This window comes from Lipotes vexillifer, unplaced genomic scaffold (genome assembly GCF_000442215.2).
Source record: "Lipotes vexillifer unplaced genomic scaffold, Lipotes_vexillifer_v1.1 scaffold835, whole genome shotgun sequence".
In the NCBI taxonomy this organism is placed as follows: Eukaryota; Metazoa; Chordata; class Mammalia; order Artiodactyla; family Lipotidae; genus Lipotes; species Lipotes vexillifer.
This window is the reverse complement of record NW_006774135.1, coordinates 3,066,333-3,087,942: the sequence shown is the minus strand read 5'-3', so window position 1 is coordinate 3,087,942 and position 21,610 is coordinate 3,066,333. Positions and strand designations below refer to the sequence as shown.

At 55.8% G+C, this 21,610-nt stretch overlaps 1 protein-coding gene across 1 annotated transcript in view; it reads right to left on the bottom strand.

The window, feature by feature from the left end:
• AJAP1 (adherens junctions associated protein 1) overlaps positions 1–14,159 on the bottom strand; it is a 57,398-nt gene extending 43,239 nt beyond the window's left edge. Inside the window, exons 1-3 of the mRNA XM_007448984.1 lie at positions 14,129–14,159; positions 11,713–11,956; positions 10,243–11,030 (exon numbers count right to left, since the gene is read on the bottom strand). Of these exons, the coding sequence (XP_007449046.1) occupies positions 10,243–11,030; positions 11,713–11,956; positions 14,129–14,159 (1,063 nt within the window). The remainder of the gene's footprint in view (positions 1–10,242; positions 11,031–11,712; positions 11,957–14,128) is intronic.
• Between the last annotated feature and the right edge of the window lie 7,451 nt (positions 14,160–21,610).

Here is a 21,610-nt window from a genome sequence, read left to right as displayed (position 1 = left end):
CCAGGCTTCCACTTACCACCCTCCTGCCCCCTCCCCCCCCTTCCTCACACTTCCTGGACTCCCCAGGGCCCTGTGTCCATCCCCGTCTCATGCAATCCACACTCCCTCCAGGTGATCCCAACCCTCCACACCCAGACATCGGAGGGCTTTGAGTCTCCACCCCAGGCCAGACCTTCCCCAGCTGCAAACTCAGAAGTCCAGAAATCCGCAGACGTCCCCACCTGGACAGCGCACACAGCAGCTTGACCTCGACAAGGCTAAAGGGGCTGACATTCTTTTCCAATCTGTGCCCGCCCACGCTGCCCCGTCTCAGTCAAAGGCATCACTTTCAGTTGAAGACACAAGTTGCTCAGACCCAACACTTGGAGGCCTTCCAGGTTGTTCTCTCTCCTCACTTCCCCGTCCGATTCTTCAGTAAGTCCACCCACCGCCAGCCTCCCCTCTCCGCTGGGCTGCCTCCATCACCCGCGCTCCTGTCCTTCCCCTACGGTTGCCCTCCAGGAGCTTCTGCGGGACTATGGCGCTCTGTTCACCCCATTACACTCAGGATAAAACCCAGAGCTCTTACAGCCACCCCCAAGCACCCCGCGACCTCGCCCCAGCCACCACTCTGACCTCCCCGACTCCAGTTCGCGCGACCCACCCACCAGAGCCCTTCTGTCACTCATCACATCACACGGTTTCCTTTGCCTACACCTTACATTTCCTCGCCATTCCCTCCTTCTCATCATTCGGGTCCTTGGGTGGGGAGGCCTGCCTCCCCGGCCACACTCACCCAACCACCCCGTGTGCACCCTCCTCGCACGCGTTCGTACATGGGGTTTCCTTATTTGTGTTTTTATATGTCTGTCTGCTGCCCCGGGAGGGGACAAAGACCGTATGTGTGTTGTCTTCTGATGTCACTGCAGAGCCTGGAACGTAGTAGGTGCTCAGTAAACACTTGAACTGAATGAACAAGTGAGTGAATGATGATCTACAGGGATGAGGCCAATGGGAGCTCAAGCATTTTGATCTCTGACTTGTCTGTGAAGCTCAGTTTATACAAAGGAAACTTGCTCCAAGCCCCAGTGGCTCCCAGGGCCTCTGGGCAGCTCTGGCCTCGTGGGGGAGGGGAAGTGAGGGTTGGGCTAATGCTCTCCCCCCACAGGCCTGCCTACCTCTCCAGCAATGCCAGGACTGGGGGCAGATGAAAACATCTGCAATTTCCCCTGCCTCTGCAGGAGAAAATCCCCAGGCGCTGCCAACCCCAGCCAGAGCTAATGAAAGCTCCTCCCATTGTGGTGGGTTCAATGGCAGCCCCCCCACCCCCCAAAAAAGATAGCCATGTCCTAATCCCTGGAACCTGTCAATATGGCCTTATTTAGAAAAAGGACCTTTACAGATGTAATTATGTTAAGGGTCTCAATATGAGACCATCCTGGATTATCAGGGTGGACCCTAAATACAACGACAGGTGTCCTTATAAGAAGAGACACAGACACAGAAGGAATAAGTCATCTGAGGACAAGGCCGAGATTAGAGGGATGCAGCAACAAGCCAAGGACACCAGAGCGCCCAGCAGCTGGAAGAGGCAGGAAGGATGCTCTCCTAGAGCCTGTGGAGGGAGCCCAGCCCTGCCCACACCTTCATTTTGGTCCTCTGGCCTCTGGAACTGGGAGAGAATGAACTTCTGTGGTTTCAGGGCCCCCAGTTTGGGGTGATTTGTTGCTGCAGCCCCAGGACACTCACACACAGAAGAAAGCTTCTGTGTGCGGCACACAGGTGAGGGCGAGGCCCAGGGATGCCTAGGACTGCAGCCAGGATTCTCGGGGGGCAGGGGCATCTTGGAATGTGGGGACGCATTTGGTTGTCACGATGACTGGCATCAGCTGAGTAAGGCTGCGATGTCACCCGCCCTGCAGTGCGGGGGACAGACGTGCTCCCCCAGAGACGGCCCTCTGTCCTGTGTGACTGCGAACATCCTGCCACACGTTCAGTCACATTCTGAATGCTCTGAGCCCGGAGACCTTCCTTCGCCTCCACGTACAGACCCAGAGGAATCTTTGCATGATTTTAAGGAGCACTGAAGTTTCCCAGAATGCAACCACCACGCACATCAAAAGGAAGCTGTATTATTTTTGTCCCCAAGGTTGCAGAGATCTGCTCACCATTTCAGAAAGTCACATGCCCTCAAGGCCCAGAAGACACCTGTCTCAGCTCCTGTTGGCATCATGTTCCTGGTGATGCCCCAGGGCGGGGGAGGAGGGTGCCTTTGACCACCTCCTTATGCTTCCCAGTGAAGATGTGCACAGACCAGCCTGTATCATAAGTAACCTTCCTCTGTGTTGCCTCTAAATCACACTCAGGGCACCACTCGAGTGTTTAGAACCACTGCTTTCGGCAGGCTATATTTTCTATGAAAAGGTAGGTGCGTTGGAAGTGAGTTAAGGGAGCATTTGCAAATGTGTATTCGGAACTCGGGCTGTGCGTCTGGATGGTCAGGGGGCCTGCCCTAGAGCCCCAGCACTTCCTTTTCCTGCTCTCTGGCACCCTCCTCCCAGCCCAGCTTTCTCCAGCTGCCTCTGTCCTCCGGGGTGGCCCTGCCTGCCCCGTCTCCACAGAGGATGCCGGTGCCCTCTTTCATGCTGATGGGGGATAGAGAAGAGGACCCAGGCTCTGCCCTCGGCCCAAGGACACACCCCTGGAGTCCTGGCCAGGGCCCTAGCTGCTGGCCTTTCTGGGCAGCGTGTGAAAGCACACCGTGTTTTCACATCTGACCCTTCCACTCCCCCGGCCTAGGCTTTGCTGGTGGAGACCCCCTGCTCCTGGAGCTTCCTGAAGGCCCAAGAGGACAGGGAAGGTTCTTTCATCACTGGACCTCACACATGGCCCAGAAAGTGCAAGCAAATAAGACAATCAGCTTCCTCTCGGACTTAGGACCCCTGTCCCCACCTCACTCAGGATGTCCTGAAGCTTCAGGCAACAGGGGTGTGTGGTGGGGAGGGTCTCCCAGAAGTCACGGAAAGGGCCCTGGCCTGGGGGTGAGGAGAGCTGGGTGGGGGTCCACCTGTCCCCCGACTCTCGATGGCTGAGCCTCCCTCAGCATCCACCCCCTGCCCCCCAGGCCAGTTTTGAGAACGTGGAGAGTGAAGCCGAGCTTGGAGCATGGCAAGTCCTTCCTGGGCTACTTACTGGGGGAAGGTTGTGTTCCAGGGGGGTCCGGAGAGAAGCAGGCTGTCCTCGTGCAAAGGATGCTCCAGCTCATGACCCCCCCTTGGTGTGACGCCCCCCAAAACACACACGGGGCTGCCGATGTGGCTTGTTAGGGGGTTCTGCTGGGTTTCCGGGGTAGGTCTGATTGCTGAAAGCCTTCCAGCATAGAGAAAGGTCACAGAAGAGCTAGAACAATTCTGGCTGGGTCCCTGCACATCCTCATCCTAATACCTTCGGGGAACATTTGAAGGACACAAAATAAGTAGCACTTTCCCAGCGCTGGCGCCATTCTGACCCCCAAGGTAGCCACAAAAGGAGGTGGACTCCCATCACCAGCTCTGCCCCGGCACTGCTGTAAGCTCCGTGCTCCACTGGGGTCAACACGGTCAAGTCTCAGGACAGCCTCGCGAGGTGGAAAGCATTTCCCAGTTCTGCAGGCAGGGAAGCCGGGACTCCCCGAGGTCACGTGCACAGTCGAGGACATGACACTGGCCCGCAGGTGGGCCTCCAGGGTCTGGGGCAGGTCCAGTCAAGGCAGGGGCTCTCCCCGCCAGCCCCAGCTTCATCCCCCACACAGCTCCCCAGACAGACTCGGCAGCCCTGCTGCCAAAGGAAACTTCTGGAAAGGGAAGCCACATCCTCTATTAACACTGATCATCACCTCCTAACCACAGACTTCAGGGCAGAGAGTCGCTGGGCCACATCGAAAGCAAGGACCAGAGGTCTGGTCTTTCTTCCTATCTGACCGTGTGGCACGTCCATCACCCGGCAGTCGGGGCTGAGTCTCCAGAACTGGGCAGGGAGCTCTGGGGAGCCCTGACCTTCACTGGGAACCTACCTGCTGCAGAGGTGACGGCACTGTTTCTTCCCCAGGTGTAATCACTTGGGCCCTTTCACGTTAGTCACTGTAACCCAGGACCACTCCTGGGCAGGGGCGGGGGACAGAACTGGTGACGTCTCACCCCAAACAGAGGCTCTGAAACCCCGACTCCAGCAACCACCCTGCTGACCCCAGAGCCTGCCTGCGCCCGGGAACTGCTGGGCCTACTGCCTGGTCCCCCGGCCGGCTGGCAGGCCGTTGACACTGCAAGCGGGGAACGCCAAAGCTCTCCAGGGCTCTCCTTTCACTGATGACAAAACATCAGTGGAGGCAAAGGGCACCAAGGCCGTTCTTCTGGTGCTTGGCAGAAGTACACATGCCTTTCACGTTGCTGTATCAGTTCAGAGCTGGACCAGGGACCCCAAGGGTTTTCTCTTCCAGATCCTGTTCTAGAGGTGAGAAGACAGTCCCGGCGTCACCGCCCCCCCACCCCGGGCTCCCTCTACCAGGCCGGCCTCTGGGCTTCCAGCAGCGCTGGCCTCCCTGGCCTCTGCCCCTGTTCACCCTCCCCATCCATCAGGACTCTCCTCATTTGCCCCTCCTCCCCCATCTGTGTTTCCAGAATAACACCTGAGCTATTATTGCCTACGTGGTGTTTGTGACATTTCCTCTCGTGCCCTTAACTGTCATCTGTCTCTTGTGTCCTTCCCTGTCTGGCTTTCCCAAAGAGATTTTTAAGCTCCTTGTAAAGAGGGCACAGGGATGGGTTTTCCACCCCCGGCCCCTCCCCGCCCCAAGGTGCAGCATTTAACGTCAACTAAGGAGTGGATGGTTCGCTGTGCAATTGATCAGAAGCCAGAAACTCTGAGACCAGTTCTCTTAACATAGTCAAATAAAAATTCTAAAAATGATGTTCTGTCTAATAATTAATTTCAACACTTAAAATCATTCCCCTGTGAGTGGATGAAACCATATACCACCGTGTATCAAAAGCATCTGTGAATGCAGTTCCCGTGGAGGGGAGATGCATCCTACAGGGGTGTGTCTCCTGCAGCCCCCCCAGGCCCTGGATCACCGGCAGCCCCACCGGCACCCTTAGAGGACACTGGTTTCCAGATAGAGGAGGCATCAATTCAGGTCTCTTCCGGCATCTTCTGAGGGCCTGGGGAGGACAACAGCCCAGGGTGGGTGGAGGGCCACCGCTCACAGGTAGAAAGCGCAGGAGGACGGCCACCATGGTTTGGGATAAGAATTAAAGAAACTTCCCGATCCCGAAGTGCTCTTAGAAGGGGAATGAGGCCCTGAGGGAAACAAAGAGCTTAAGAAGCACTAAATACAGTAAGTTGGAGCAGGAAGCATGTGAAGGGAATAAAAGGAAGCCAGTGATGGAGTCATCTCCAGGAGAATCCGAGGCCGGCTTTAATGAGTCAGCCCATTTATCCACTTGGTGTGAACACAGCTTCGCTCAGCAAAGGCAGGGGAGCGCTCAGGGAGGCTGGACAGGTCCCGGCGCCGTCAGCAGACACACACGATCCCGCCTGTGGCCAGGACGGTCACCCTCCAGAACCAGAGCTGGCAGGACAAGCCACACCGCATCCACACGGGAAGTCCCAGTGAAGACCCCGAAGACCAGCCTCGCTGTCTGCAGAGTTTAGGATGTTGAGGAAAAGCTCCACAAGCTCACTTGTTCATTGATGCTCTTATCCCAATTAAGCCACTCAAAATTTTGAAGTTCGTGAGTCATTTGCTTCAAATATCTTTAAATTAAGGACAGATTCATTTCCCTGGCAGCAAACACCCAGCAAGTTAATTAAAAGGGGTTCAGCATTTAAACCGCTGTCGCAGCTTTAAACAGAAGGGGAGGAACATGTCTCTCTCCGTTACATCTGCTTCTCTCTCCCTTCCCCTCCGATCCTGGCATTTAGAAACTACTCCATCATCATGGGACTTGATCCCAAGGTCTCCCCGCTTCCAGTTCAGGTCATCTGACCAGAAGGGTGAGAGAAGACGACACCAGCCCATCCCACCAAGAGGACGCTGAAGGCCCCCTGGTGACAAGGACAAAGGAACCTGGAAATCATCCTTGGAAACGCGTGAGTGGATTCCAGTGTAAAAATTACCAGACAGAACTGGGAGGACATCTGAGCCATCGCATCCTTGAGCTGCTGGGTGTCACAGATCTGTGACTGATCCAGATGGGGACACATCTCGAATGACAATGGGGACCTGGGCCCTCCTGGGCAGTGCACCTTCCCGGAGTTGTGAACACAGGCAGGTGGGGAAAGCGTCAGATGTGTCTGTGCAGGCAGGAGCCGGGGGCCAGCAGGCAGGGTCGAGGAACGTCAGGTGTGGGAAATCTTTACTGAGCGCTAACTGCAGGCCAAATGCCCAGGAGATCCCACAATGGGCAAATGCGGGGACTGAAACCAGCTGGCTTAAACTGCCCACAGCTCCCTTTACGAGGTTTAAGATTAAAGCCCAGGAAATGACTTTCCGTTTTTCCGTTTTTCTCCTGGGAGACACTGTAATTCCAGACTCAGAATACAACCAGCAAGAGAGCTGTCACTGGAGAACGGCGCTTCACTGTGGTGAGCCCCCTTTTCCCGACCTCAGGTTAAGTGCTGACCGTCTGACGCTCAGCCTCTGCCAGCACCGTGTGAGGCTGCAGCTCAATGCCCTGGTGAACCCGAGCCAGGTGATTTTCCACCCCAAGCAGTTCCTGGCTAAGCATCATCTACACCTCTGCTCGGAGCACCAAGGTCAGGGATGAGAGTGTGGGACCTCATCAAATGACGTCACCATGGAGCAGTAAGCCGGTGACAGCAAATCATCACAAGGACAATAATCATCATTGTCATCACCATCACCACCATCACCAGTACCACCAGCACCATCATCTCCATCATCATAATTACCATCGTCTACATCACCTCCATCGAAACCATCATCATCACCATCACCATCATCATCATCATCACCACCACTTTCATCATCACCACCAGCACCATCATCTCCAACATCACCACCATTATTTCCATCATCATCATCATCATCACCACCGCCATCATCATTATCGTATTAACAGCAGCAAACATGTCCTGAGGAACTTTTATGTGCCAGGCACTGCGCACCTGGCATGTACTATCTCAATGAGATTTTTAATTCTGTAATTCCCACTGAGGCACAGAGATAAGAAGCAAGCTGCCCAAGTTCACGCAGCTAATACAAATGAAGCCAGGAATTGGCAGGCAGGCTGGGGCACTCTCACCGACCACACTAAAACTAGGAGAGATTTCCCAACCGCTTTACGTGGAGCGTGATCCCTGCTCCATGTCAAGTGGGCCCTCAGACAATTCCAGCAGCTTTTCCATATAATGTTAGCTCCTGACAGATTTCAGAGTGCCCCAAATCATCAGCCACCTGCCCTTTCTACACCCACCAACGCCTGTGCTATGGACAGACAGGAATGTTTAGACATTCCCCTTCTAATCGTTTCTCTACAGGAGCAAAAATAAAACAACTTCCCAAATCTGATTCCAAAGACACTTCTTTTGACCACAGAATTGACTTATCAAATTCTTCATATCACTTCCTAAAGCCTTAATTCCAGACTTTGGGGCACCCCCCAGCTGTGAGTGGGCAAATCTGGGCCTGTTTGTCCTTGATGCCTGTAACCCTCTCCTCAGAGTCACTCTTGCTGGGTATAAAAACATCTGGCGCGGACAGAGGATTCTTAGTTGCCAGGCACCGTGTTTTGTACTTGGGGTTGATTTACTGAGACTTCACAGCAACCATTTAGGAGAGATATTTCTAAACTTTCATAAATGAAGAAAATCTAGCCAACAGAGAAGAGAACTTTCCCAGGGTCAGCCAGCTACGTGCAGCAGAGCCCAGATTCACACACAGATCTGCAGCCTGGAAGCACGTACCACTCACCGTGGTGCGCAAGGCCCCCCAGACCACAGCTCTGGGATCCCCAAGACCACCCTTGCTGCCTTAAATCATGTCGGAGAAGTGTGAGTAGCAGTCATACTCCAACGAGTTGGGGGGCCTAGGTCTACATCTGCTGACTAGGGGGATTTGCAGGACCCCTGCCTGGGCTCTCAATGCCCTGGGGCTTGGATCACTTATGTAGGACCAGCTGAGCTTTGATGAGCCCGGTTAGGGGAATCAGCATTTCCTCTCTTTCCCTGCCTTGAACTCGAAGCTGAGGACCACTGGCTGCCCCTACTCAGCATCCAGCATCACTTCCCAGAATGAACATTTCTCTGCATTAGAAACAAACACACATACTTTCCCCCTTTTAAATTTGTTGTGCTAAACAAATTAATCTGGCAGCAGATTATATTATGAAGAACCATAAATCTTTTCCAAGATAAGCATCTGTCAAGCTGGATTAGCAATATCCAATGTACTATGAATTAATTTGCTAAGCCTTATAATGCTGTCCCGGGCATTTAACTTTAGTAATAACAAATGTAATTTGGAAGAAATGGGAACTCGTTTTCTCATCCATGTCTATATAGTAAGTGACGTAGGCAGGGGAGATGACAATAAATGAATGCACCACTAAATTCTATTATGATGATGGCTTGCGAGTTTATTGAGGTAAAAACGAATGCTTTGTAAACTGCTCTTAGGCGCCTGGCACGGAGAAGATGAATGGTAGGGTCTGTGTGTCTCTAGCCCCAGAAGGGGACTATGTGGAAGACAGCTGAGGCACAGCCCTGCAGACCCTCTCCCGTGACACCCCCAAGCTCACAGCCTCCGTCCCTCCATCCCGGCCCCCGGCTCCTGGTGTTGAGGTGGAGCTTGGCTTTGCTTCCACAGATATGTTGCTCTCTAGGGAAGAATCACGCAGAAAAGAAACTGCAGTTCTCTTATCCAGGTGAAGGAAGGAAGTAGGTCATGGAACAAAGGCCACCCACTCCATGGAAACCTGTCCAACTACTGACCATACCCTGCCTGTCGGCCGGGATACAGAATATGGTGCACACACGGAGTGCAAGGGACAGCATGGCAACCTGGCTGCGGAGGGACCCTGATGAGCAGTCCTCTCTGTCCTCCGGGTTCTGTAGAGGACCCGTGTCAGGTCCAAACCCTGAGGAAGTGGAGCAGCAAGCTGGGGGTGGAGGAGGCTGCATGGTGCCCCCACCCTTTTGGGCTCATGCCCTGGAACTTGCATCCTGTTTTGCAAGTCGGCAAATACTGTTGCTAGTCCAGGATGTGCAGGCACGGACACAGTCTGTAAGCCTGGGAGTCATGGTGGGGCATGGGGCCATGGCTTGTTCACGGAAGCCAAGGATGCTGGCAGTGGGTGGGAACACAGGGGTCCAGGATTCTGGCTGTCCCCTGGCCAGCCTGAAGCTGGGTACATGCAGGGGGCCTGCCAGCGAAGGGACAAGCTTTGGCCTGGGAGATTTTCAGGGGCTGCTCCTTTCGAAGCAATTGGAGGAGCTACAGGAGGAGAAGGAACAACAAAACGATGTTGCAGCAAAGATGTTCCAAAGCCAGGAAACGCTAGTTGTCTGCACACACCCAGAATGACACGGGCAGAAGAACCAAAGCCATCTGTCTGATCTCCATCCTCCAAACACCTCCTAACCCATCTTCAGGGACAAGACGCCCCCAACCTGAGTCAGTGCGCAAAGCCTCAGCTAACACCACAGGAAGCTCCTCCTGATACACAGCCTCCGGCTCTCCTGCTGTTGAAGGTAATTGCTAATTCTAGGCCAGTCTGACAGTTGCCCCTCCTTAGGGCCATACCCTTGAGGGTTTCTGAAGACACCACATACCCTGTCTCCATCAGCAGATGTGCCCACATCTAACTCCCAGGCTGGCCCAGGAGCTGAAGTTCTGCCATTCAGGAAGATGCTTCCCTGTGTCTGGTGGGGCTCAGACACCCCTACACAGGCAGGGTGGGTATAGTGCCCACTTCAGGGTCACCTCTAGGGAGAGACCCTCTCCCTGCGCCCTTCTAACAGCTAGAAGAGCCTGGCCCTTCCTTACAGAGCACAACCCAGATTTGCCAGGACATATACATGTGCAAGTTCACAGACACACAGCGCCCCATCTTCCCGTGAGGGGCTACGGCTTTAGGCTCCCTGCTGGGAAATGAAGAGTCTCACAAAACAGCATTACCCAGGCACAGCTCAGCATCCCTCCTAAGCCACCCCCCCCCCCAAAATATCCCCCCAACCCAGCCCCAACCAGAAAAGAGGTGGGCGTACCTGAGGTCTCCCCCAGAACCCGCGGGGGCTTGCTGACTTTGCCACTGTCTCTGCTGGGGCTGGTGGAAGGCTCCGTTGTGCTTACCCCAACCGGTTTCCCACTCCTGGGGTCCAGGGGCTCGGTGAGCCCCTGAGTCTGCAGTGTCACGGAGGTGGCCGTGGTGGCAGTGGCGGTGGCGGTGGCCACAGCTGTCTTCCGTGTTTGTAAGATGGAGACCGTGGTGGGGCCATAAATGCCTGGAAATGTATTGGATTCCGGGGCCTCCTCCTCCCCCGTAGGCCCCCAGGCAATGAACTCCGTCTCCGTGGTGGGCCTGCTGCCTTGGAAGTCAAAGCTGTGGAAGGCGGGCCCCTGCAGGTGCCTCTTGCCCCGCCGCAGGAGGGCCTGCTGGTCCGTGGGAGCTCCACTGCCCCCCGCAGAGGAGGAAGGGCTGGATTTGGCAGCAGCTGGGGGCTTGGCCAGCCCCCCTTTGGGCCCCAGAGCGGCCACCTGGTCCCTGGGTCTGTGCGCCCGTCGGGCCCGGGGACTCAGCATCTGCCCGTGACTGTGACCACGCTCCAAGCGGGGTGGCCGGGGGCTCCACACGGGCGCTGGGACCCGGGCGGGCTGTCCGCTCTTAAAACTCCACAAGCGGGGCGGCCGGTGGGGCAGCCGGGGCAGCAGCCGGAACTCAGGGCTCGGGCCCAGGGACTCACACGCGGGCAGATCCAGGGCGAGCTGAAACATGGCTATAAGGATCCAAACATGGCTTCCTAGAGAGCAGCCGGGCCAGCGGATGAACATGGAACTGCGTGGGAGAGAGAGAAAAGCATCAGTGGGGGGGCCTCTGCCTGGGGGGCGCTCTCCACCCCCCACCAGGACTAGGAAATGCTCTTCTTGTAATGAGCGCTAATCCCAGCTTCCAAAGGGGAATGAAACCCTTCGTTAGTTCACTTCAAAGGCCGACTCGAGCACGGTCTGTTAGCATCTTAGAAGCACAGGCCAAACCACACGCGCTCAGGACCCGGCTTCACCTCCAAGGAGCTTGCCTGCACATGGCCGGCTGAGGACAAAGCGTCTGCTTACAGGAGGGAAACCGAGTCTCCAAAGCCCCCATCTGTCAGCTGAAGAGATGACCTCATGGGCCTTCCATCCCCGCTTTGCTCTGACCCTTAATAAAATGGAGGCACCAAGAGGGGAGGGAACGGCAGGGCTGGAATGCGGTCCACACCCTGGGTCCAAGGCCCGGGCACTTCCCTCTAGGTCACAGACGTTGGCGGTCCGAGGTGGGTGATGCTAAGCCTGCAGCCTGCAGTCCCGAGGTTTGGAGGGACAGGGGTTTCAGCCTGTGGGGCTTCACGTGGAGCAGAGTCCCAGCATCTACTGCTCCGGGCCAGGTCCCACGCTCTGCCAACCCCACCCTCTGCCACCTCGTATCTCAGTTGAATGTGCCGATTTGAAAGCAGGCTCATGGCCTCAGATGCCGTTACACATACACGGGGGAAAGCTGCTGGTCTGTGGCCTCCTCTGGATCTCGCTCAGGAAAAGACACGCTGCGGGGAAGCTGAAAGTCCATCAAGGCGCCCACTCTGCCCAAGTGCTTGTCCTGCTGATACTTTTCTCCCGTGCAGGTGCCCTTGGGAACCCTGTCCTCTGCCTCCTCAGCGCAGGGAGGCTGGGGAGGGCGCACCTGCACGGCCTGGTGAGGGCAGCGAGGCTGAGCGCGCCCTGGGCCTGGCGAGGATAGAGCCAGGGGAGGATGCAGTGCACATGGAGGATGGGGGGACCTGGGCCCCGCGCCCTGCCACCGGCTTAGGTAACTGAGGACCTGGGACAGGCACCCTTCAAAGTCAGAGCTTGTCAGCAAGGCCACGTCTGGAAATTGACACGAAGCCAGAGCTTAGGGACGGTCGCAGGTGGGGGTGGGAGAGCATGTGTGTTGCACTGAGTTGTCAGCCCAGAAACACTGTAGAACCAGGCCTGGGGAAGCGGAGTTTGGCCGGTTTTCTTCCACGGGTGTCACGTGACTTTAACAGGGACTGAATCAGTCCGTGTCTGTGTGAGTGTGTCCACGTGCCTGGGGCTGACTTCTCCCTCACTGACACTTAGGAACGAGCTGTCCCCCCAGCATGTTGAAAGGAAGAAACTTGGATTAATGAGCGCTAATTGCTGAAAAGGACAAATCCTCAAATAATAAGGCCCCAGTTTTTCAATCAGAGCGCAAGTGCTTGGCTGCAGAAATTAGGGACTGCTCCTTATGCTAATGCCGACGCACCAAGAGGCTGCCGGTGTGCGATTCCTCTGCGCGGCCAGCCCTGCATGCTGCGGGGTCCAGGCCAGCCTCGCTGCACACGGAGATTTAGGTGAGCGCGAGGTGCCCCCAGGCGCACACCAAGGGCAGCTCCTCGGTGGCCACAGGTGGCCCAGGGAGAGGGATGCTTTAGAAGCTCAAGTTCTCCCACCTCTCTGTGCAATTGGACGTGAGTCCAGCCCTCAAGGAAATGAGATGCTGCTTCCAACAGGTGTGGTGCCTCGGCCTGGAGGGCACCACTGGTCACCATCAGGTACCACAGGGCACTGCTGAGCACCCCCAGGCCTCACCAGGTTTCACCATGCCCCACTAGGCACCCCCATGCCTCACCGTGTCCTCCCAGGCTTCACCTGGTCCCACCAGGTCCCACCACCTCACCAGGCCTAACCAGATCCCTCCAGACCCCACCAGTTACTACCAGGAACCCCCAGACCTCACCAGGTATTATCAGGTTTCACCAGGTAGGACCAGGTCCCACTAGGCACCACCAGGCCTCACCAGCCCACCCCCCTGGTACCACTAGGCCTCAACAGGCACCCCTAGGCCTCACCATGTACCCCCAGGCTTCACAGGGCACCACAGGTCTCCCTATACCCCACCACCTCACCAGGTCCCACCATACCCCACCAGTCACCACTAGGCTCCACCAGGTACTACCAGGAACCCTCAGGCCTCCCCAGGTACCTGCAGACTTCACCAGGCCTCACCAGGCACTCCCAGGTACCACAGTCACATCAGGCCTCACCAGGCCCCACCAGGCATTACTAGACTCCACCAGGTAGTACGAGGCTCTGCCAGGCAGGCTGAGTGAACGGCAGTCACACACACACCTGCCCGCCACCACCACCTGGAGCAGCATCGCCCCAGGAAATTACAACAGGGCCTGTGCCTGCCCGCCCAGCACAACTTCCCATGCAGGGTATTTCTGCCATTTTCCACCAATCATGAGCTGTAATTGGTTACCATGGAAACCCTTCTCTTTCCACACCACCCAGCTGTTATGCAGAGAAGCCAACCCATCGCAACTGCGGGGAGAGCTAGATTTGTTTTTCCTCTTCAAGTCCATTTGCTTTCTTTTTGAACGGGTAGATTTGTTCACAGAGGGAAAATACAGAGGCAGGTGAACAGGTCAGGACAGAGGCTCCACCCACACCCAGGAGCCGGGAAATGCGGGGCCTGGGCGGGGGAGCAGAGAGAGACCCTCCCATAGGGAGGTCAGGGACCGATTCCGGGGCCTGCAGGGGGACCCATCATTGGTCCCTCTACAGGGGCCAAAGGCCCCAAACCCTCGGCTCTGTCACCAGGCCTGCTGCCTCTGTGTGCAATCTGGACCTTCCTGGACTCCTGTGTGGGATCCCCTGGGGTGAAGACGCATCTTGGTGTGAGAGGATTCAGCCACATCTGCGAGGACCGTATGAGGGGCAGCCAGTGACCTCTGTCCTCATCCCTCCAGCTAGTCCTGAAACCAGGCAGGACCCCAGGAACACTCTGCAGTGTCCCCCTGACACTGCTAAGCACAGGGCTGGGAAGCCCCCAACTCCACACTCGTTTCATGGCTAAGAGGTTCTTGGAGGACCACTCACAGATTCTCTCACCCAGGAAGTCATCCACGGTGCCATCAGCCATTTTTCAAGATGGCAGAGGACCCCACACATCTGCAGAGGAGGCCCTCAGAGCCACTAACCATCAGAGCCAGTGGGTAACACGCCAAGGAGGCCAGGCCATGGCGAAGGCCGAGTGCGGCCAGCTTCCCCAAAACTCTGGGGCATCCACAGACGCCTTACAAGAGTGCCACCGCTTCAGCCCCATGAGGATGGCTACAAGTAAACAGAGGGACAATTCCGAGTGCTGGAGAGGATGTGGGAAGACTGGAAGTCTCAGGCATTGTTGGTGGGAATGTGAAACGGTGCAGCCATCAAACAGTTTGGAGGTTCCTCAAAGTGGACCCAGAAATTCCACTCTTGGGTGCAGAAATGAGTACACGAACGTTCGCAGCAGCATTATTCCTAACAGAGGAAACTGGAAACAATCTCCATGTCCATCAGCTGATGAGTGGGTAAAGAAGGGTGGTCCAGCCCTACAGTGGAACGTTATTTGGAAAGAAGTGCTGATATACATTACCACGTGGATGGACCCTGAAAACGTCACAAAGAAGCCAGTCACAAAAGGCTACAGGCTGTATGATTCCGTTTACAAAAAATGCCCAGAAGCAGTCAATCCACAGGGATAGAAAGTAGATTGGTGGCTGCCGGGGGCTGGGGGCAGGGAGTAGGGAGTCACTGCTAATGGTCACAGGGTTTCCTTTAAGGGTGATAAGAGTGTTCTGGAATTAATGGTGGGGACAGTTGCACAACCTTGTGAATACATTAAAAACACTGACCTCTACACTTCAAAGACGTGGATTTTAGGGTATGTAGTTTAGATCTTTAGAGGTGGATGTGTGCCGGGGTAGTGGGTAGACAGACTTGGGGCACGTTGCATCGTGTCCTAATTCGGTTCCCTGTCCCTGGCAGGTGGGAGGAAAGAAAGGATGCTGGGGCCAGAGCCGGCCTTGGCAATGGACGTGCAGTGGAGACTTTAGATTCGTCCACACGATCCTTGCTTGAGTGCCCAGCTGCCGCGTCTACACCCTGTGACAGACGGGCCCTGGATGGCTCCCCCTCGGCAGCATCCCAGCCTAGACTTTCAAATGAAGAACAAAAGCTCCCAGCCACCCCCCACCCCACCTGATTGCTCCCAAATTGGGAACTACTGCTCCATCCCACTTTATTTTCTAGTTGGCAGCCTTTTTGCTTCTCTCCCTTTTAAACTTTTATTGAAATCCTTTTTCCCCAAGAACAGCTTAATAAGATTCAGCAAATTGAGATTCAATTTGATACCTTCTGTATATTTTCTTCACTGAAGAAAATCACTGTCAATTAAGGGAGACAAAGACATCCCTTCCACTTAAGGGTGCGCTTTTCTCCAAGCAAGGAGTTTGCAGGGGTGCCTTCTGCAAGCAGCTGGCATCCACTTGCCAGAGCACTGGGGCTGGGCCAGAAGTTTATGCAGGAGTCTGCACGGCCCAGAGGCCATCCCGGAATCTCCAGGACGGGGCAGAACCTGAGCGGTATCCGACAGGTGGCCAGCCTGTCCCAGCCCTGCCACTAGCAGTGACAAGCACCCCATGTACAACCCCAGCACTGGATGACTGAGGAAGACCCTCACCCGTGATGTCTCTCTTGGGCTTGCCATCAGCTTGTTTGGGGGACAAGCCACAGTGGGAACAATTCTGTTTGACATTGGCCTGAGCATGGGCTTGTTGCTTCCACTCCACAAGCCCCAGGTTCCCATCCTTATACGAGGTGGTTGGAGCAGGTGGCACTGAGGTCTCCTCATCTTCTAAAAAGAACCGTGCATCTATGATCAATAACGGACTGGGTGCAGCCGGAAATGACTCGGAGGACTCAGGTGGGACAGACACAGATGTGCTTCCTCCAGCACAGAGCTGGCTCTGGGGGAGTCCGTGTTCCTATGTGGACGTCACCAACTCCCTGCAGACATGGGAATCCCTTCACCTGGGGCCCCTGCTGAGTCTACCTGCCCCTGCTCAGCATGATCCTGTGTCCAGAAGCCTCTTGATCCCACCCCACTTCTGTTGGTTTGTTTGTTTAAATAAGCTTTTCTTTTTAGAGCAGTTTTAGATTCACAGAAAAATTGCACAAGGGCACCGAGAGGTCCTGTGGACTCCTTCCAGATGCCTCGATGTGAACATCCCACATCACCACGGTGAGTTTGTCAGAACTAAGGGAAAGCACAGGCCCATGATCATGAACCAAATTCCATACTGTATTAGGGTTTCACCAGTTTTCTCTTCCAGCATCCCACGTGACATTAGTCATCACGTCTCCTCGGGATCCTCTGGGCTGTGATGGATGCTCGGACTTGCCTTCTTTTGATGACCTTGTCAGTTTTGAGGAGGACAGATCAGGTAGTTTGTAGGCTGTCTCTCTACTGGGATTTGTCTGGTGTTTTTCTCATGGTTAGACTGGGGTGATGGGTTCTTGGGAGGAACTTCAGAGGTGCAGCCCTCCTGTCACATGGTATCGGGGTGCCTGATGTCAACACGACCCACCTCTGCTGATGACCTCAGCCACCTGTGGTGTCCTGTCTGCCAGCCGTCTCCACTGAAAAGTGATGACCCTCCCCTTTCTGCACGCTCATCTTAGGAAGCAGGACCCCAAGCACAGCACACACTCTGGGGGGAAAACCCACTTTGTTTTTAACTCCTCAAACCTCACCAGTTTTGCAGTCAAGCCATGGAATGGGACAAATCTAAGGAAGCCACTGTCCCAAGCAAAGAGGATGGTGGGTGACAGGCAGGACTTCCCCTTCCTTTAAAACCTACGTTCCAAGTGCGTTTGGGGTGTGCGCTGGCAGTGAGAAGCTGGGGGGCTCCAGCCGCGGGATCTCCACTCAGGCAGCTGGAGGGAAGTAGTCAATGAGATTTGCTCTCAGGACGTTCAGAGGTGCCCCGTCTCCTAGAGCCTGACAGGGTGACGCTGCTCTTCGCAAAGCCCAGAGACCAAGGGGCGGCAGGCTTGGGGCCCGGGACGGATGGAGGAGGCAGCAAGCCTTCTGAGGACCAATCCTGGATCCCAACGCTGTGACTAAGGGGAGACGGTGTACATACTCAACTCTGACCTCTGGGCAAAGTTAAACTCCCAGTAGGTGAGCCTTTGTTTCACCACCACGTCTTCTCCTGACAGAAGGCACATCCCACCAAGAAGAGACATTCAGTTCTAGGTGAGAAGGGAGAGCTTGGTGCCCGGTGGGGGAAAGGTCCTGGTATCCCTGATTCCGTGTTGCCCCAAGGTCTCTGCCCTGGAGAGAGCGGGACGCAGACTTCCAACACCATGAGATATCTATCTCCCCCCACCCTCCGTACAGGACCCTCTGGTGCCCAGGAGCACTTGGGGGGCCTCCTTCCAACACATGTCCCCCAGCCCCCTATCACCAACAGGACAGTGCAGCAGGGGCTCTGGCTACATCTCAAGAGCAGAGACTCGCCCTTCCCCCTCACGGACACGGGTGGCTCAGCCTCTATCCCCCAGCACCAGCTCAGGAAGGGAGCAGAGCACGCGCTCTCTTCTGGAAAAGCAGCAACTGGTTCAATTCTCCTAGTGAAACAAACGCAGCTGTGAGTCCCTCGAATGGTGATCCCAGCCCGATGTCACCGTGATGTCCTGTAAAAGCGGCTCCACACTTGGCCCCGGGACTCGCAGGGATTAAAGCATCCCTCCCTTTCAGGAGAGGCGCTCTGGACGCCTAGGTTTTGGTCCCCCGCAGCTCCAGCTGGTGCCCAGGAGCACTTGGGGGGCCTCCTTCCAACACATGTCCCCCAGCCCCCTATCACCAACAGGACAGTGCAGCAGGGGCTCTGGCTACATCTCAAGAGCAGAGACTCGCCCTTCCCCCTCACGGACACGGGTGGCTCAGCCTCTATCCCCCAGCACCAGCTCAGGAAGGGAGCAGAGCACGCGCTCTCTTCTGGAAAAGCAGCAACTGGTTCAATTCTCCTAGTGAAACAAACGCAGCTGTGAGTCCCTCGAATGGTGATCCCAGCCCGATGTCACCGTGATGTCCTGTAAAAGCGGCTCCACACTTGGCCCCGGGACTCGCAGGGATTAAAGCATCCCTCCCTTTCAGGAGAGGCGCTCTGGACGCCTAGGTTTTGGTCACCCGCAGCTCCAGTGGATGTCGGGGGCACACATGGGTTCTGACACAGAGAAGGAGCGGTTCAGGAAAGAAACCTCCAACGTGACCAGATGTCTCTGGCTACTCACCTTCCTGGAATGTGGGGTCAGCCCTGGGGGCTGGGGTCCTCCTGACACCCTCCTACTCCTGGGTGCCTTGCAGTGGGTGAAGCAAAGGCAAATCAGTCTCCTGACGGACCCCTTTGTCCTGGAGCATCTGTGGGTGGGTGTCTCCATCCCAAACCCTCATTGCCCAGGTGTGGACGACAAGACACCCACAAATGAAGGGGCCTGGCTGGGGTCACCACGAGTCCAGGACTCAGGGACTTAAGATCTCTGTGCTCAGAAACTAGGTCCCAACACCCCTAGACCTGTGGGGACAGGGACACACTAGAAAAAGCAGAGCAATAACAAACCCTCTATAACCTGTAACCACGGTGACTCCAGTCCCTGGACAGTCTGTACAGAGGCTCCGCCCTCCGGGAGGTGGCTGGGTGGGCGCTGGACCTGAGCAGGTGGGATCCACGCCCCTCCCAACCTCATCAAGCAGCCAGGGCCCTGAAGGTCCCGGGGAATTACTCCATAAGCTCTTGCAGAAGACGATAAGTCCTGGCATGTCAGTGACGCTGTGCAGTCCACACAGTGCATTCACACCATCGATGCTCGCACAGGGGGAATCATGCCCCCACGGGACGTTCGACAAGGTCTGGAGACATTCCTGGTTGTCAGCAGCCGGGGATGGAGGCACTGCTGCTGGCATCTAGAGGCCAGGGAGGCTGCAAAACATCCATGTGCACAGGACAGGCCTCCACAAAGACTTATCCAGCCCAGGTCCACAGGGCTGAAGCCAAGAAACACTCTTGCACACGGATGGTCTGCTCCTCCTGGGGCCTGGTGAGGTGGGAATGACCATCTTTATCCCCAGGAGGACGGAGACTTGAAGAGGACTAATCCACACAGGCTCCAGAAGCGGCCTTGTGTGGTGGTGACCTCAGGGGCTCAGGGCTGGCTACTTGACTTCCAACCTGCTAGCTGCGTGAGCTTGGGCAATCAGTGGAACCTCTCTGAGCTTCAGTTTCCCCATCTGTAAAATGGGTTGAACATGGGTACCCACACCACAGTGTGTCACGGGGACTCCATGGTGAGTGCTTTAGGCTCGGCTACCAGCCGTGGTCCCTCTGCTCCCCCCGTGGCTGTGGATGGCAATCAGGGGCCCATCTTCCTTCCCCAGGAGCTCCAGAGTGGGGCGTCTGCAGAACTCGGAGCACGGGGGCTGGTGCTCACAGGCTTCACAGGTGCTTGGAGGAGACTGAAGGATAGCAACGTGCTGGCATTCTGGTTGCCTGGGCAACGCGCCCGCAAGCATTCCGGAGGAGTGAAGTGGTGACAAGCAGTGGGTGGGTAGCCCTGTGGGTGGGAACGCTCTCTCCCCGGGAGTGGGGAGCAGGGCTTCTGCGTGTCTGATGCTACAGCCCCTGCCGATGTGGCCAGGTCCCCACTGCCCTCTTGCAGCCCTGCTGCTGCGGGACAGCAGGCAGGCCATCCAGGAACGGCAGCCCCCAGCCACCAAAGTGCCCCCAGCCCAGCTGGTCCTCTGAGAGGCTCAGCTACTGACCCCACAACGTGGTGTCTGTTCCCTCTCTGGGCAGCACCCAGGATGTGACCAGCAGCTGCCCCAGCGGCTGAGCAGCCTCCTCGGGTCTGCCAGCCCGCCTTGCCCGGTACCCTGGGCCATCCTTCCCATGCTTCCTCTGCAGGTGGGGGCAAAGGTCTGAGACAGGCCCCCAGCATGAGCTGGTGCATCCCAGGCTCAAGCCTGTCTTCTCCATATCTCTCTGGGCAAAGGCAAACAGACATGAGCTGGGCGAGAAACCATCCCCGCCAGGAAAGCCAACTCAAAACAAGGTCTAGAAGACCCTGGAAAGGCAAAGTCAATTCTGCAAATTCCAGCCAGTGGTTCTCAGCCCAGGCCTCCCATGAGAACCACCTGGTTGGGGGAAAGGATGGTTACAAAACTCAGCCTCAGCTCCACCGCAGCAGACCCACTAATCAGCATCTTTGGGGAGGAGGCCCAGCATCAGTAACGTTTTAGGAAGCTCCCCAGAGGCATCCAGGGTTGAGAGCTGAGGAACGTCTCCTGTCTCTCACTGGGACCCAGTTTAATCCTATTTTATATCCATTTTTAACAAGAGATATAGGATGGGTTCGGTGGGGCAGAAGGGATGCTGTAGACCAGTGACCCTTCAGCACACAGGTCCCGGGTACCATGTGCCAGGGCTGTCAGGCCGGGAGGATGCTCACGGGAAAGTTCTCACACAATCACGTGAAGAGATAAGGGCCACGGCACAAATGCATATTTATGGAAACAGAGCTGATCATGGACAGAAAGGGCTGAACAGAGCTGATCATGGACAGAAAGGGCTGAACAGAGCTGATCATGGACAGAAAGGGCTGAACAGAGCTGATCATGGACAGAAAGGGCAGAGCGGGCGCCAGAACCATCACCCACATGGACTAAACACCAGCTCTGCGCGGGGCTCTGGGCTTAGCGCTCGACACGAATTGTCTCATGCTGCTCACACGGTAACCCTCTGAGAAGAACGGCTGCTACTCTCATCTTGCAGAAGAAAAAAAAGCACAAAAATAGTAGCTGTGTTTTTCTCTGGAAAGAAGTCTCTTAAAAATACAACTGAAAGCAGCTGATGCTGAAGGAGATAAATATTCAGCCCCGGAGGGAAGCTGGTTCTGGGAAGGATGTGTTCCTCCAAGGTTTCAGGTTTTGAGAACTGTCCTATCGCCTCTCTGGCGCTGGGAAACATGCATTCCCCGTAGAGAACATTCCGTGTAATCTCAGACACCGCTCCTGGTGACAGATGGATCGTTACTGATAGCCTTGTCCCTAAAAAGTGGACTCGAGAATAAATGATGCCAGCTCCCAAAGCACCCAATGAAGTTCCTCTTTCTCACGGGAATTATCGGTTTTAGTTTGTGTTGCTATTGTTACATCGTATTTACGAAGCTCGTTACGTGTGCCTGGCACTTTGTAAGCCAACCAAGAAGGGTGGAGAACAGTGGAGGCATTGCTGCTTCTCAGCGTCTCAGAAGCAGATCCGTGGGATCTGCACGGATAACGAAAGGATGCCCTGATGGAGGTGGGGAGGGCGGGGCGTAGGGAAGGAAGAGCGAGATGGCTGAGGGAGAGCTCTGGGGTCTCTGGATGGATTGGGGCCGAAAGCCCAGCTCTCCATCACCCGCTCACCCAGCGTATGGGCTGGGGCAGGTCCCTCCACCTCCTCTGGGCACTGTCTCCTGTCACTGTCATCCCCCCCCCCCCCCCCCCCC